At 40.3% G+C, this 16,134-nt stretch overlaps 3 protein-coding genes across 5 annotated transcripts; all 3 read left to right on the top strand.

The window, feature by feature from the left end:
- Nucleotides 1–281: 281 nt before the first annotated feature.
- On the top strand, nt 282–1,481 carry LOC137991824 (trace amine-associated receptor 1-like). The gene has a single exon (XM_068836862.1). The coding sequence runs from the start codon at nt 282–284 to the stop codon at nt 1,479–1,481; it is 1,200 nt and encodes a 399-aa protein (XP_068692963.1).
- A 1,687-nt stretch (nt 1,482–3,168) lies between these two features.
- On the top strand, nt 3,169–16,074 carry LOC137993567 (spermatogenesis-associated protein 20-like). Of its 3 annotated transcripts, none has more exons than XM_068839504.1 (3): nt 3,169–3,193; nt 15,474–15,682; nt 15,814–16,074. In XM_068839504.1, the coding sequence occupies exons 1-3, from the start codon at nt 3,183–3,185 to the stop codon at nt 15,900–15,902; spliced, it is 309 nt and encodes a 102-aa protein (XP_068695605.1). In that variant the 5' UTR covers nt 3,169–3,182; the 3' UTR covers nt 15,903–16,074. The 3 variants fall into 3 exon arrangements, 2 of the variants coding, with proteins under 2 accessions (XP_068695605.1, XP_068695604.1); XM_068839503.1 differs by lacking the exon at nt 3,169–3,193 and adding an exon at nt 8,810–8,985; XR_011121884.1 differs by lacking the exon at nt 3,169–3,193 and adding an exon at nt 15,144–15,277.
- Nucleotides 4,195–6,809, top strand: LOC137990964 (adenosine receptor A2a-like). The gene has a single exon (XM_068836085.1). The coding sequence runs from the start codon at nt 5,544–5,546 to the stop codon at nt 6,432–6,434; it is 891 nt and encodes a 296-aa protein (XP_068692186.1). The 5' UTR covers nt 4,195–5,543; the 3' UTR covers nt 6,435–6,809.
- Nucleotides 16,075–16,134: the final 60 nt, after the last annotated feature.

The following is a 16,134-nucleotide window of genomic DNA, read 5'->3' as shown; positions in this document are numbered from 1 at the left end:
GACATTAAATCCTCCGTCCTTTGCTTTCCTCCTAAAAGCGACTTTCGAGCGAATCAAATCGAGACATGTCCCTTGAGTTTATGCTCGATTCCCCGCAACTGTCTCGGGAAATTATCCCTTTAACTAAATACCAAAAGTGTTGCTGGTTCTCGAAAGAGGCATTAAAACGCTCAGATTAGTGAGTTTCACTCTCTTTCACAGGCAAAAGATTAAAAGCACCAACGAGGATGGGCATGAAAAGTTAACAACCAAGTTCCACACAGTCGATTGCGAGTGTCAGCATGGCGTTGTGGAATCACACAGAAGCCAATTTAACAACCGAGGAGCTGATTTTTGTCACTTCCGATGTCGCTGTCAAAGTCCTCAAAATAATACCGCTGGCCTTGGTAATGCTGGCGTCCATAGTTGGCAATGCAATTGTGATCCATGCAGTTTACACGGACATTCGAATGCAAACAGCTACCAACATGCTCATTGTGAGCCAAGCCCTCGCGGACTTCGGAACAAGCATTTTAGTTATTCCATTCGCATTAGTATCTGTAGGTGCTGATGGGTGGATTTTTGGCGAAAAGTTCTGCTTCGCGAATGGTTTTTTGAACTTGTTTTTCACCCAGACAACAGTCTTACAGATGACTATAATTGCAGTCGAAAGATATTTAGTAATTGTGAGACCACTGCTCCGTGCTATTAGCTTACGAGATGCCATGCTACTAGCTGCGTTAGCTTGGGGTGTCAGCTTTCTGGGTGCGTTTCCATGGTTGCCTTTACTGACCAATCATGTTAAGGTGGAGTTTTTTGCTGGATTCTACGTATGTGGACGCCGATATTTACATCCCCTCCGAGGCTTGGCGTTATTCTCAGTGATTTCTTTAATATTTGTCTTCGCAGTAATGCCATTATTTCTGATATTGTACTGTTACTATCAAATTGGCAAGGTTATCAGACGCAAAAACCACAGCGTGTGTCCAATAGCTCTTTCCAACGCACAAAAGTTAGCGATTAATGTCTACGCGAGTTCCGCCTTGACGTCAAAAATTGTGATAGGCACTAGCCTATTTCAAGTATTCCCTGCATGTTTTATGATGCTTTTAGACGGATTGCAGGTTGGGCACATTCCACGGGGTTTCAAAACAAGCTTCAAGTGGCTCATGTGGTGTCATTGCATTGTCAAGCCCATCATTTACTCTTTAAAGAGCCCGACGTGGGCGAAAATCATTCGGAAGTACCTCGGAAAATTTCCGTTGTGCTCGGCAATCTTCGGAGTAAGGCGGCTCAACAAGACTTCAATTTCAGTGTTTGCAAATCGTTTCAAACAGTACAAGTTATCGAAACGCAAGAATGGGACTACAACTGTGGTAGTGAGCGAGGCGACCAAACAAATCGGTACATCAGAAAGAAAAGAACAAACGTTTGCATGGTTTCTTACAGAGAGGCGAGCATGGGAAACCAACGAAAATCCAGAGGAGTTTTCCACTTTCTAATTGTGTCTTTTTGTAGAATGACATGTAAGGCACCATGCATTTACCATCTGTTTATCATGGGGGTAGATTATGGGTTGTTGTCTGGTACAGTTTATAAAGACTTTTCCGTAAACAAACACTTACGTATACTTTGGCTTGTTTTCAGTGAGCGCTAAATGGATCATTTACTTATTACACAACAAGAGAGGAACATGCAAGCTCCGTTTACTCAAGATTGTGCGGAGAGCAGCAAAATAAATTTTTGTTACATGAGACCTGGGACCTGGGACCTGGTTACGACAGAAAGTGATTTAAGTGACCTAGGATTCCTTTAGCCTTGCTCCAGTGTAAGGACACTTGTCAACCTCGTGCGAAAACTAGCAAGCTAGAAATTGCATATTCCCACCCTTTTAGGAGCGCATAGCTTTCTCGATTTACTGCTGTTTTTTTTTTTACCCCTCCCCCCCTTCCCCCCTGGCAATATTGAATCACTTGAGTAGTCCATGGAGTAATCTTGCTTTCTAAGCCGTTAAACCTCAACATTGCTAAGGGGAAGAAGGGGAAAGTGGAACTGATCTTTCCCGAGACTAATGATCCACCGGCATTGTTACAGTAGCTTGCTTTTATAACCAAGATAGAGTCTTGCAGCGATAGTAATGACCCAAGTGATTTCAGGGAGGGGGGGGGGGGGGGGGTGGAGGGTACTTGGGTCAATTTTTGCTGGGTATGTGCCGCTGGCCTCTCAGAACCCCTACCCCGTTTTTGTCTATTTTGATGCCAGTTATAGACCCCATCTAAGTCACTTTTAAACAAATGTAATTTTCGCGATCCCAAACTAGTCACTTTCCGTTTACGCATCTTGTGCAAGTGGTTAATGTTTAAGTTGTGGTTCAAATCAAATAACTTTATTTATACACGGTTTTCTCATCAGTACATATTTATGAGTAGGAATATTTACAAGACTTATAATACCATGAATCTAAAACTAAAAACTACGAGTAAATTAAGTAGTACTTACTTATGAATTAAAATATTTACTACTCGTTTAATTACTTATTTACTTACTTAACATATTTACTACTATAAAATACTTATGATACCATCTATCTAAAACTAAAACTACAAATAAATTAAGTGAACTGCTTTACATGAGAGCCGTGTGAATTAAACAATGACGCTAAAAGAAGCCACTGCAGCCAGCGTGAAAGGATTCTAAAGTCCTAGCCTGCCGCACATGGGTTGGCAGACTGTTCCATAATACCGCGCCACTATATCTGAAACTATTCTTAAGAAAGTTGGTGCGGGGTAGGGGATCAGCCAGTTTATCTTCAGTGTTGCGAAGAGAATATTCAGTAATGGCGCTACGCTCACCAAATCTAGATCAAAGATAACCGGGTGCGAGTCCATTCAGTGATTTATACACCATGCAAGCTTTTTGTATCTGACGCTGAGATTCAAGCCTTCTCCAGCTCAACACTTGAAAAAGGTATTCAGTACTAGTGTCAAAAGCAGACGAGGTCAGGACTCTGGCAGCACGGTTCTGGTTTCATGAAGAGCGGAATTCAATGCGATTCGACTGTTAAATATCACAACAGCAGCACGAAATAAGGTAACCACTTTTTAACCGCGAATCTTCGCATATTTAAATCCCTACTTACCAGAATTTTCTTGCCCAAGAAATCCCGAAAGTATGCAACCCCATGAACAACGTGTCGCAACAGCATGATATGCAGGTTAGCGCTTTAATTAAATCCTCTGTGCTTTAGTGATGGTTGCTTATAATTACCATTTGTACAGGGGAAAACGTGTTTACTTGACTGGCAAAGGTGAAGAAGGGCTTCTTTCCTTCCACGAAAAGTGAGAGAGTGCGCGCGCCTTTGGCGCGCGCGAATCTCTCATGTTCCATTTCTTGATTTTTATCTCGTGAAATTAAAACCCTATTAGAGCAACTACTGTGTGGAACTCAGTGGCCAGTCTGGTCCACTTCATTCACATGTGTCGAAGGCTTTTGTAGATTGAGGCATTTTACAATAGCCACCATTGTTATGGATTATATTGGTATGCATTTTGATGTTTTAATTGCTGGTTTGCATGTGACGTCATGGAGTGAAGTAAACTTTATTTTTATGCAAATTCTGCAAAAAAATAAATTGTATTGCTTTGACCATGAACATGATCGCCTTGTCACATGGTTGAAGATAGCATGGGGCAAGTGGAGTAACATTCTTACTAGATCTACACCTAACATACAAGTACATAAGTCAATTATGACCAGTATGGGCCACAATAAAGAACCTCAAATCTATCTGTCCCATTCTATTTTGCATCGTTGACGACGCTTTTAACTCAACCCTCTTAATAACGACATGACTTTGTAAAAAAACTGATATGACATTGAATTTTCTCACATGAAACTATTTCTTTCCTTATCTTTTACGGGTTTTGAGGCTGTTGAAAGAATTTAAACGCATATTTTAGCGAGACAAACTACAGAATGTTCCATAGTGATGAATGAATAATTCAAAAGAGAGCTCTGAAATTTTTTTTCACCTCGTCGGAATATCAGCACCAAGACTAACGACCTCTGGCCAACCAGAGGTCGTTATTCTTGGTGCTGACCGAAAGAATCGCGGCCTCTGGGGACGAGAATGTCAAAATAACTGCAGAGCTAGAACGATCTGTCGGAAACACAAGCATTTCAAACAAAACAGGCCTATGTTATCGAATCGTTTTTAATGACACAAGCTTCCATAGAGAGGTTAGCTGAGCTGCACAACAGATCGAGCGAGAGACAGTACTGCGATTGGGATGTGCGCAATAGCACCCAATTGTTTCCAAGTGGAGTGCTAGTGACGGTCAGTGAAGGCTTCGTCATCAAAAGCGTTTCCTGCAGGGTGCACTGCATAAAGAGCCCTGGGACGTGCACAACATCACGCATTTGTCGATTTGGCATCCATTTTTGGATTTGAACAACGAACTTGAGAAAGTTTGAGAGCACTGAAAGTGTTAGCTACTTTATGTCAAGCATAGAAATTTCCTTGGTAAAACAAACCAACCTTTAAAATAACTGCACTTCTCTCTTGGCGCTAGGCAAAGTGCGAATGTTAGCACACCTCCTCATCGACACGTCTAACTCTGGCTAAAATGTCTCTTTACTGCAACTACTTCGCTATTCCTTGAAGATGATAAATTTGTATGTTTTATTTACTCGAGAGATAGGAACATTCACAATAAATTTCAGATTATATAAATAAGAAAATCATCACCAAAAATTGAGACAAACAATACAAACAACAGCGCTAGTTTTTTTTGCAGTTCATCGTATGTATGCCATTAAGTTTCCTTTTTGTTCATATTGGGCTGCTTACGGAAGTGACAGTAATTAGAGGATATTCGACCATTTTTTGATGCATAGCTCCGCTGATACTGAACTGGCATATATTGATAATATCAAAATAGTTTACTTACACTGATAATTTAAAGACCGAATTGTAATTCTTCTGATACATCACTGATAAATTCTAAAAAGGTGATATCACTACAATTTGGCACAATTTCAGTGTTGCTCATTTGGTGGTTACACATTCTTAAACGCTAATGAACGAGAAGAATATCATTGAGGAGTGAGAAACAAATTTAAAACTCGTGTTGAGACTGATTCAATTGCTGTTGTCGCCGTAGAAGAAGTGCTTCAGAATGCTCTTGAAATATCTATCTCTATTTTAGAAGAAGTGCTTCAGAATGCTCTTGAAATATCTATCTCCATTTTATTTCTGCATATATCAAGTACGTCATAAATTGTCTACGAACTTGGACGTGTCTCAGTAATCAGGAAAAAAACACTTGTGAAAGAAGATTAAAGCTACAAGAACTCAATACCCCACGTTATATTGACGTCGTTTAGTGCTTATGCAAGCGATACGGACCGCAGTGTTTTGGGGGAAAGCGATACAGGTTGCAGACTGACTTAATTTTACAGACTTTGGCCGTCATTTAAGTTTTTGCAAGCGACCGAATCTGCAGTCTTGTATTCCTGCCCTTCAAGATCAGATCACAGTCCTCTCCTATTCCACCGACTTAGCCATGAATTCCTCGTTGGAAAACACGCCGATCCCGTCATTCAAAGCAGACTGTGCTCTTCCATTAGCCCATGGCATCTCTCTGATTGCAGTCAATGCCATGATTTGCGCGTTTGGAACACTTGGAAACGTAATGGTGTGCTTGGCCGTCTTTATAAATCCTCGTCTACGTCGCAGCTCCAACTACCTCCTCTTCAGCCTAGCAATCGCTGATCTGATCGTCACCTTGGTTTGCGAGCCTCTCCTGTTGAAAATCTTCAGCATGAGAACATTCTTCGAGGACTGTTCCACGGCACATCTGAACTTTCCATATATGATTTTGTCCAGCATTTCATGTTCTGCGTCCGTTGCACACTTGGCTGCCATCAGCGTGGACCGTCTCATCGCTGTTTGCTTTCCTTTACGCCATAAAACACGCATGAATAAATGTGGATTGACGACAATGCTGGTTATCTCTTGGGTGTATTCGATCTCGGTTACAGTTTTGACATTCGTCCTTCCAAAGTCCATTCCAAGGGGACTTTTGGTTGGCATCTTGTATGGTCTGTGTGTTCTCATCATTGTTTTGTCCTATCTAATTATCCTCGCATTTGTGTTCTACCAAAAGAGGAAAAGAAACAAGCTTAAAGGTCGGCCTTCATCTTCTGAGATGAGTTCGCGCATGGAAGTACGCATTACTTGCACGCTGGCCATAGTCATTGGTGTGTTCACTGTCTGCTGGGTGCCCGTGATAGCCGCCTTATTTGCCGCAGTCATAAAATTTGACGGTCCCACCTTCATGTGGCTGCGTACTCTGGCTCTCTCCAACTCTGCCATGAACTTTTGGATTTACACCGCGCGAATACCGGACTTCCGTGATGTGTACGCCAAAATACGCCGAAAGGTGTTTTGGTAGTGAATTTGGACGACAAGCTATTATGAATGCGGTACTTCATTTTTACTAAGGTTTTGCTTTGATATGCGTCCGAAAGCTTTGATGTGGACTTTTGTCGGTTTAGTAAATAGAACAGTAACTTTAGCTGGGGAAAAAATCGAAAAACCTCAGATAGAAGGGCAAGAGCAAACGAACCATCTTTACTCAGGGAATGCAAGTAACCGCTGTACTGAGTGGTGGCACATTTTAATTTTTGTTATGTAGTATTTTACTTCTAGCCTCGATATATCGTCATTTCATAAACATTTTCTTGGAACTTAAGAAAATAAATTAAAAAAGCCGCAGAGTTTTTCAAAAGTTTGAAAATCAGTGTGATTAAACTAGAACAACACCGTTTGAGAGCTTGTAACGTGGTGTTAAATATGATTTAATTTAACTGTTTCTTCCAGACCTTCAGTTTTTGTCTTTCCGTTACCTCGAGCTCAGCACACTCATTTGATAATTTCCGTGAGCCGTCTGTGTGGCTTCGTCTATACTCAAGAAATCTGCGTTAGCCTGCCAACAGAAAAATGGCCGAGGAGGGATGGTCACACCTGATTTAGGCTGATGCCGGTGTAAACTTACCGCATACCGAGTTCTAACCTGGAGAAAACAAAACGAAAATAATCTGTATGTATGACGCCCGAAGTCACTTTTTATGATCGAATTCTGTTTTCTTCTGTACTGACACTGTAATTAATTACACCCATCTCTTTCAATCTGATAGATCGTTTTAAGTCACGCGACCAGCGGCCATATTGGTACAGTAAAACAAAAGAAAGTATTTGCATAAAAATAGAGTTCAATTCCCAGAGGGTTAGCCTTGCGCACCAACATGGCGGCCATTCCTTTGTTTTTGTGCACCATTTCTTTGTTTGAATTCGGGGGAAGAGCAATTGAACCATCTTTACTCAGGGAATGGAATTACGGGCTCGTGTAGTTTTAGCTTTTTGAAAAACTCGCTGCTCCAACTGAATGTGGCCCCGAACTTTGGTGCCTTCAAACTCTCCAGTGAACTTTCTCATTTACTCTGCCAGAATCCGAGAATTTCAAGATACAGAGGTTGATACTTTGAATAATTAGTCGCCTTAACTTGTCGGAGTTAACTCAGTAATTAGCTAAATAATGTTGGAAATTCTTTGGTCGTACTGACACTTCGACACAAATCATGTTAGGAAGTCATTTTATCAGCAATTTGTTGGTTCCTCGACCACCTTTTCTGCCTACTAATAAATGATGACCGTTTAACATAAAAGATAAAAAAAGCGAATAAGAGCCAAACAGTGCCATTCAAAATAGCGGCAAAACCTCTAAGCCGCTATGTGGAATTTCATGCTTACTCATGATGAATAATTATCGTATCTTTCCGTATTACTGAGTGTTGATGTGTTAGAGAATTGGACTACAGGCATTCCTCCCGTGAGGATCGTACAGAATGTCTCTTAGTAACGAAAAAAACCGTAAGTAAATATATTATCATGCGATTGAAGGCGATATATATTTAACGATACCATAACCATGCTGCGACTATTTTACCCAGCCAAAACGAAGTAACTAGTCTAATTATAATAATTACTTTGGATTGTCATCTTAACGTTGGCATGCAGAATAGTGCCCGAGATGCATAAAAGAATTCGCCGACGCTGCACTCAACTGGACGCTATATTGAGATACCTCTGAAATATTCGGCATTTGTTTTGTTGAAGTGTTTCTATAGAAACTACTTTTACTTTTTATTTTAGTGAAAGGACTTCAGCTAAAAACGTCCTTGCTTGCTGTCCGATTTTAGCTCGAACAAACTGACCTCAAAGCCGGCAACGACATTGACTTGACACAGCTCTTCGTTGAGCATTGCTAACTCGCAAAATTCAATACACACGGCGAATTATGAAGCCATTATGAACGCTTCCTTGTTCAATTAACGTGGTCTTCACTCTCAAGGGCCATTGAGTTGCTATGCGATGTAATAATAACATAACAAACGGGAGTATTTAATTAATCGATACATGGTTCAGTACACAACAAACGGGAGCATTTACTTTTAATCGATACATGGTTCAGTATACACTCTCTCTGCGTTAAAACATTGCTTTAACCCTTAAACCCAAGTGAGTGATCAGCATCAAATTTTTCCTTGTAATTTCAACACCTTATAAAAGAGAATGGTCTCGAGAATTAAGGTCAAGATCACACGCGAGGAATTTGATTAACAAGTTAACCCATTACTTCTATAGGAACTCTGTAGGTGCAAGGAATGAGAATTTAAATTTTGATCTAGGATTTAGGGGTTAACACAGCTGAACTCTGCTTGAGGACCATTCGCTCGCGCCTGAGGCACATAAGTGATTACTTGCAGACAGACGTCAAGTTTTTCGTTCCGCATTTTTCCTCAGTAACTGATCAATCATTTTATACGGACCGCGGCCAGCATGTCGCAGTGATGTGTTTGAAACAGGGCTTTAAGTATTAACGACAAAACAGCTTTGCATAATCTGATGAAATGTTGTTGGACAGTGCTCCAGATTCGGCAACAGTAAGGGATATTGATTAACTAAAGATAAGAATGTGTTGCATATTTTGGATTTATTTTTCTTTGACAACTTAGACTAGAGATGATCTCCATAATATGGCTTAGGAACAACTACAACTTGATTCAATCTTCTGCAATTTTCAAGTGCAAATGGCTGAAATTTGGCCATTGAGTGCACAGGATAACTGAGGAAACCATCAAATAAGGATAAATGCTATTTTATTTCATTCTCGAGTCGGTGTTGGCTAACACCCTCAACTGTAGTAGTAGTAATTTTTACATATGTGTACAATACAGTGTATGTACAGCAGTTCAAATCCATAAATAACCCCAGAACTGGCATGCTATGATTGGGCTGCCTGTGCTACACTTTGGCGATCATTCCAATTTTTTTATTGGTAGATGCCTGCAGGAACTAAGGTACTATGAACCGGTGTCTGTCAAAGTTAGGGAAAAAAGACAAAAACGCTTGCGTTCTCGACAAAACGGCCTAAAATTTGCTCATTTCACGTTTTGTGGCGTTTTCGTTTCCGTTGCCGTCCTCGTTTCTTAAGCTCCCTAGGCAAGTGGGGGAAAACACGTAGAGACTGTTATTTTCAAGGCAGGGGGAGGGGAGAAGGGGGAACTGTTGAGCCTGACTTATCTCCTGTTCTCTCCCTAAAAGATATTTGTGTCAAGGGCGTGTAGCGCTGGAGTTGAAGCGAAGGATGTGAAAGGAGGTGAATACTTCTTTCCGTCGACTTCGTTGTCCTATGGCTTGGTAATAAAACTAATTCATATCACATAGTGGGTAAAGAAAACCTGCAACATAATAGCCTAACCGCAGTGTGTTATGTTTTTTAACTTAAGGATTATCTTTAAGCCACAGGAAAATGTTTAAAGGACTTAAGTCATCTAATAGTCATGGTGGTGAATAATCGCATCCCTCGCGCGAGCTGTCAGGGAAGATGTACCATTGACCCCCCCGGGGAGGGGGGGGGGGTTACTCCTTCGAATTCCTGGTAGGGTGTGCCGCCCAGTTCTACAAATCCTGATCCTATCTCAGACCAAAACATTACAGTTTCCACACCCTTTTTCAGACCTGACGTTGAGGTTACAATTTTTCTCCCGGCTTTATTGTAGCGTAGTTATGCTTCGCATTAGTGCCGTAGCCAAGAATTAGTAACATTCAGCTCAAATGATATATTTTGGTTACCACTTTTTCTCTATTATTCATTTGGAGTTAAAAAGACAAATACGTTCATACGCTCTGGTTGTTCCCTTGAAAACGGTACCCGATTTAAGACCATATGGTCAAACTCTAAACCCGTTTTCAGACCAAAACGGCTCAAAAACCCGATACCCCTTGGGGCGGCACATACCTGTACAACTGATATAAGGGAGTACCCCCCCGGCATTGACCCCAAATATTTCTTTGTTAAAAATTAATAAAGAGACACTGCAAATGATAAGACAAGTTGTTAGCGTTATGGTAGATAATTTGAGAACATGTTTTGGTTAAAAAAAAAACCCGACAATAACCGTATCTAACAAAATTCCATGCGTGACCCATCAAATCTCAGAAAAATTTAGTAATGAGCTATGGCGCAAAACGTAAGAAAAGGGACTTTTGAGAAATGTTTTCTAAGTTTTATCCCTATTTGATACAAAGACGGATTCCCTTAACCCCTTCATGTACTCCCCCCAGATATTTTCTAGCCTACTCACAATATATTTTATTTCCTACGCACTGCACAGCTGTCTGGAAAAAACTTGCCATGAATATTTTTGGTTGGCCAATTTAATTGAACAAAGAATCTCTCCTGCTTGCGTGTTTGTAGATTGAGTCCAGACACAATTCTGGAGAAATCCCCTTAATCTTATTTTAAAACAGATTTGCATTTAATTAGAACGGGTTTCTTTATTGACTTTCCTTGTTAGCTGTTTATTTGGTCATTATTCTATCATGATTGTTTATTATTTTTTGGACCTTTTTTGCATCCACATTTAACCTTATAATCAGCTAATATCAACATACGTGTTCTGCTTATATTTCCCACACATTTTGTTGTTCCATAGAGAGGGAAGTTGTTTAAAAGTCAAATCAACTGATCTCTCAGGTGATCATACTCTGTATTCTCGTGCTCTGTATGCTTCACAAACTAGTGATATGATAACCAGAAGTCAGATGGTGGTCACCATTGGGGTTTAAAGCTAACTGACTATTTGGGGTATAACAGTTTGGACCACTGTGCACGTCACCAATATTCCTTTGTACCCCTGCGGGACTTCGGTGCAGTCATTTTCCATCGCAGTAAAGGATAAATGCGGGAAAACAAATGATGAGAAGGAAATAATCGCGTAGCGGCGTTGTTTGTAGTATTCTGTCTGTGCTTCACCGGGAAGGTACCCTTTAATTATGTTTGAATAAACCCTCAGACGACAGTATGATTATTGAAATTAACATTGTTGAGCTGGCGGTGGTCTTTTTTAGCGCGTGTTAGTTTTGTTTTTTTTAATATTCAAAAAGCATACTAGGTTAAATATACTTTTACACTCATAAACCTAACCTGTCGTTCGTCGTCTGCCTTAGAGATTTGTACGATATTGGAGGATGAGGTTTGAAAGGAAGGATTGTTTAGACGTTTAAGGGCAACCTCTGTTGCCGGCTCTCCCATGCTACCATCCCATGCATAACTTGCTCGCGTTACAATTTATCAATAGAGCAAGACAAAACATGAATATTTTACTGATCTTATTACTGGCCAAAACGATCAATCTGCCTCACTATAATTTCCTTTAAACAAGGTACCGTGTGTTAGGGGAGTTTTACTGTAAGAAATGGTTGCATTGAAAGCAATGTTTCGAGTTCAATAAGCTGAGGTGTCAGCTACCCCCTCCCACATGGTCTCCCTAACCCACGGGGGACAACCATTTCGCGTCTAAAAATGTTCTTAATTTTGGTTTAGCCTTTTGATTTTTCTCCAAGACATGTAAATATCGCCCTTCCCAAACAAGATTATAAGCCTTTGTTTGCTGCGTTTTGTCACTTTAAGTATAATCTTTAAACCACAGGAAAATGTGCAAAGGGCGCATCCCACACAAGAATGGTGCCAAGAAAAATGTACCATTGACCCCGAATATTTTGTTGTGAAAAGGCGATAAAAAAACACTGCAGATATAACACGCAAGTTTGCCATATGGCAGATGATCTGAGAGAATTTGTTGGTTTTAAGCCAGACTCTGTCAAAATTCAGCTAAAAGAAAGATAAATATCGAGGAAGGGACTTATCGAGAAGTGATTAAGATGCTTGTCGTTCTTTCGTTTGGTAAAGATAACTACGTTGGTAAAACTTTTCTTTTCTTTACCGTTTGAAGCATCATTCAAAATGAGGGAAAACGTAACTGTTTTATCGAAATAAAATTGGTAACTGATCGCATGATGAAGGATAACAATGTGTTTTATTGATGGTTAAGCTCCTAAACAGATATTCTATATATATATAATGTATGGGAACATTTCTGGGGAGAATCGTGCGCAGTGCCGTATTTGCCGGGGATATCGATCGGGGATCCCCTTCATCCCGTCCTTATTTCCCAGCTCCCTAGACTTCCAATATGTTCCGATACCCCGCGCTTCTATCCTTATTTTGCCCCTTCTTTTTCTTCAAAAAATTCAAAATTTGGTTTCAATTCCGGCAAAAATATAACAAGAACCTCTCGTGGCTGAAAAAAAAAACGAAAAAAAAAAAAAAAAACGCGGAAAGAGCCATAACGTTAGAAGGAAACTACAGCAATTTGAAGATCAAGGAATTAATAAACTCGGAATTGAGCCTTTCAATCACTTTATCAAAAGCGCATGCATGGAAACTGATTTACATTAACAAGTTCATCCAAATCCAAGAGCTGATAGTATACATTACGGAGTTTAGTAAGTGTAAAATCGACAATTCCTAAGCCTGAAAATACTGTGTGATCAAAGAAACATTTTTTGGAAAGATTCCATGTTGTGTGAAGAAATTAATATGGCGTGTTTGTTTTAGTATTGACACCAGTCCAGAGAAATGAGCTTAAGCTGTTTTTTCTTTTTATGAAAACAGCATTACATTCAATCAAGAAGCCGGGTTAGTTATTGACTTGCTTAGGTAGCGATTTTTAATTATTTATTTTTATTATTCTTATTTCATAATCTTCTCTAGGACCTATTTTAAGGCTAGCTTAAGCCTAATTGAATTCTTTTGGGTGTACTGATTTAGTCTCTTTCGCTACCTCAGGGTTTCGTCAGTTATTCAAGTGCATAGACCGTCGGTGCACTTTTGCTTTTTTTTTTAATTTACCGTTTAGGTCTGTCGCTCAATACTGAGCATTTTAATTAGATCGCTCTAATACAAAGAAAAAAAAAGTTAAGAAGTGTTAATAAATGTTTGAAATTGCATTTTTAAAAACAGTTGTGCAGTGAAGTGCTTGGACAATCCTGTTTCCCTTAGGAGTTGATTCCATTCCGTAATTGACCTTGGGTAGACAGTCTTTTCAGGCTTGACCATGCAGCGAAAACGATCTCTCAAACTGCTGGAAAGAGCCCTTAGGGATCGGTCATTATTTAGCGGTGGGGAAGGCTACTATACTGAGAAAAACGTTTGGCCAAGAAGTTGTGGCCCTCCCTTCTAAGGGGTCCAAAAACCTCTGGCGCTCCCCCCTTACTCCATCAAAAAAAAACTGTGACCTCCCCTAAAAGGCATTTTTTTTCTTAATGGCTCTCACCAAAGTGAGGCTAAAAAAATAGTGACCCTCCCCCTAAATATAGTAGCCCTCCCCCCGCTTAATAATGACTGGTCCCTTACAGTTAGTAAGACAGTCAGTTTGGCAGTGGCATCTTTCAAAATCGCACAAAGTTATAGCTTCGTAAACTCGGACGTTTTTTTTTTTACCACAAAATGGGTCATACCAGGAGCCCATCACCATGATCACTAGGTGCGTACGGCTGCCCTATATTCCTGTCACGGCGTTTTCATAGACATATTTATTTTTACATTAAATTTGCCGCGAATATGGAACTCCCGCGGGAACCCTATTGACCAATCACAATACTTCATTATCCCCATTCTTTCGTGCGAGACTTTTCCTCGAACTTTCTTTTGCTGTATAGTTTATCTGCGAAGCTGAGAACTTTAGAAAAAAAGAAAGTTGATGATGATGCGGTATCACGTGTACCGAGACTTCCCTTTTCGAGGGAAAAGATAGTCTAAAAATAAATCGGTCTGTAAAAATGCCGTGACATAGGCTTGGTATGGGAGTTGTACGCTCCTAGTGATGGGTTCCTGGTCATAGAGGATACAAACACCTGTAAAATTCCTGGACTCGCCCTAAAGGCACACAGTGGAACCCCGTTAATACGACCACCGCCGGACCATGAAGCTTTGGTCGTATTAACGGGGTGGACGGATTAACGGGGCCTTCAAAATAAGAAAATAAGTGGGCTTATGCAGTTTGGGCCACAAAAAAGTGGTCGTGATAACGAGGTGGTCGTGTTAATGGGGTGGTGGTATAGCGGGATTCCACTTTATTCCCAATTTTGCAAGATGTCGCTCTCAAACTTGGCCACTTTACTCATTTTTCAGTTGAACTTTCAAGTAGTCACGATAGATTTACGCCACCTGGTCAAAAACAAAATTGCAAAAACCATGGACCATTGTATGCAGTTGGAATACAGGAGCGTAAGGCTTCATGGGAAGGATATTTATCTGGAAGGACCGTCCAGTTTCGTTTTCGTTGCGGAGGTTATATGCATCGAGACTGACTGGTACAAGTTGTCGTTGTGTAACGAGTGTCGTGCACGCTTGAATACGACAAAAACGTAAGTCGCATTGTGGTAACCGATGAATCGTTCGCGGGGCTTTTTTGCGGAGAGCAGTTGGTGACGCATGACGCGGAATTTCTTACGCAGGGAATTGATATTAAATATTCCAAGGAGGTCAATGTTGTCGCGTCTCTGGCTCAATTTTACCCCTTATTTAAGGCATACAATTAGATTTTTGTCACTATGGGGGGTATTAATTGCCTGGAGGTGCACTGGGATTTTAAAAAGAGGGTTTTGATGGCAACCTCGTTCCCAGGGCTTTTTTTCTTTCTAGGGATAAGCCCTGGGAACGAGGTTGTTTTGATGGATGTTTTCATCCGTTAATGAACTTTAAAGGTGTTTTAAATCTTTCAATTTTATTGGGGCGCAAATTAACAATAACTGAACTACTGGTATTCCGGTTCTGAGTATCCTAAGGAATAGCAAACGCCTCAATTTATTGGAGCAAGAACGAGATGCGTGAGCATCGCCCGCCTTGCTCATTCATTCATTTATTCATTCATTCACGGTTTATGGCTGTCATATTTCACTGCATGGTACATGACATCCTAGCCCATGTCAGCAAAACAAGAAGCAATGCATAATACATTTTTTTCAGAGTCTACAATATAAAAAAAATGTAATATTAAACAGAAACTCCATTTTTTTTTTTCAGAGAATCAACTATAGAAGGATTTGTAGATGACTACACATTTATGATCAGAGGACTGTTAGATCTATATGAGGCCAGTTTTAATGATAATTGGATAGCATGGGCGGAGATGTTACAGCAGAAACAGGATGAGTTATTCTGGGATAAAGATGATGGTGGATATTATAACAGTCCAGAGGGTGATCCAAACATTGTACTTAGACTCAAAGAAGGTATATGTTATAGTGTTCAACATCAAAGATGATAAGTTGACTTTTAATTAAAGGAAATTAAGAATTTAGTTTTTTATTATCTGGCTAAATTGGTGATTTTTTCTTTGAAACTACTGCTGTGATAATTCAAGTATCAGGTTACTATCCTGATACAAACATCATCATGGTTTCCATTGTTCTACAATGCAAGCACCTCAAGCAGCCCAACCACCCCAAGTAGCCCAAGCACCTCAAGTAGCCCAACCACCCCAAGTAGCCCAAGCACCTCAAGTAGCCCAAGCACCTTAAGGAGCCTAAGCACCTCAAGTAGCCTAAGCACCCCAAGTATCCCAACCGGTGCAAGCACCTCAAGTAGCCTAAGCACCTCAAGTAGCCCAAGCACCCAAAGGAAGTTAAGTAAGCAATAAAGTAAGATAGATTTATACAACGGTACATTATAGGGTATCATATAT

This window comes from Montipora foliosa, chromosome 2, assembly GCF_036669935.1.
Source record: "Montipora foliosa isolate CH-2021 chromosome 2, ASM3666993v2, whole genome shotgun sequence".
NCBI classification, from domain to species: Eukaryota; Metazoa; Cnidaria; class Anthozoa; order Scleractinia; family Acroporidae; genus Montipora; species Montipora foliosa.
Note: the sequence above shows the minus strand (reverse complement) of the source record. Positions and strands in the feature narration are given on the sequence as shown.

Excerpts from the sequence above, each read along its gene's own strand:
- LOC137991824 (XM_068836862.1), top strand. The coding sequence starts at position 282 with ATGGCGTTGTGGAATCACACAGAAGCCAATTTAACAACCGAGGAGCTG.
- LOC137990964 (XM_068836085.1), top strand. The coding sequence starts at position 5,544 with ATGAATTCCTCGTTGGAAAACACGCCGATCCCGTCATTCAAAGCAGAC.
- LOC137993567 (XM_068839503.1), top strand. The coding sequence starts at position 8,948 with ATGAAATGTTGTTGGACAGTGCTCCAGATTCGGCAACA. Across the intron at positions 8,986-15,473 it reads GTGCTCCAGATTCGGCAACA|AGAATCAACTATAGAAGGAT; the intron begins GTAAGGGATATT and ends TTTTTTTTTCAG. Across the intron at positions 15,683-15,813 it reads TGTACTTAGACTCAAAGAAG|TATCAGGTTACTATCCTGAT; the intron begins GTATATGTTATA and ends TGATAATTCAAG.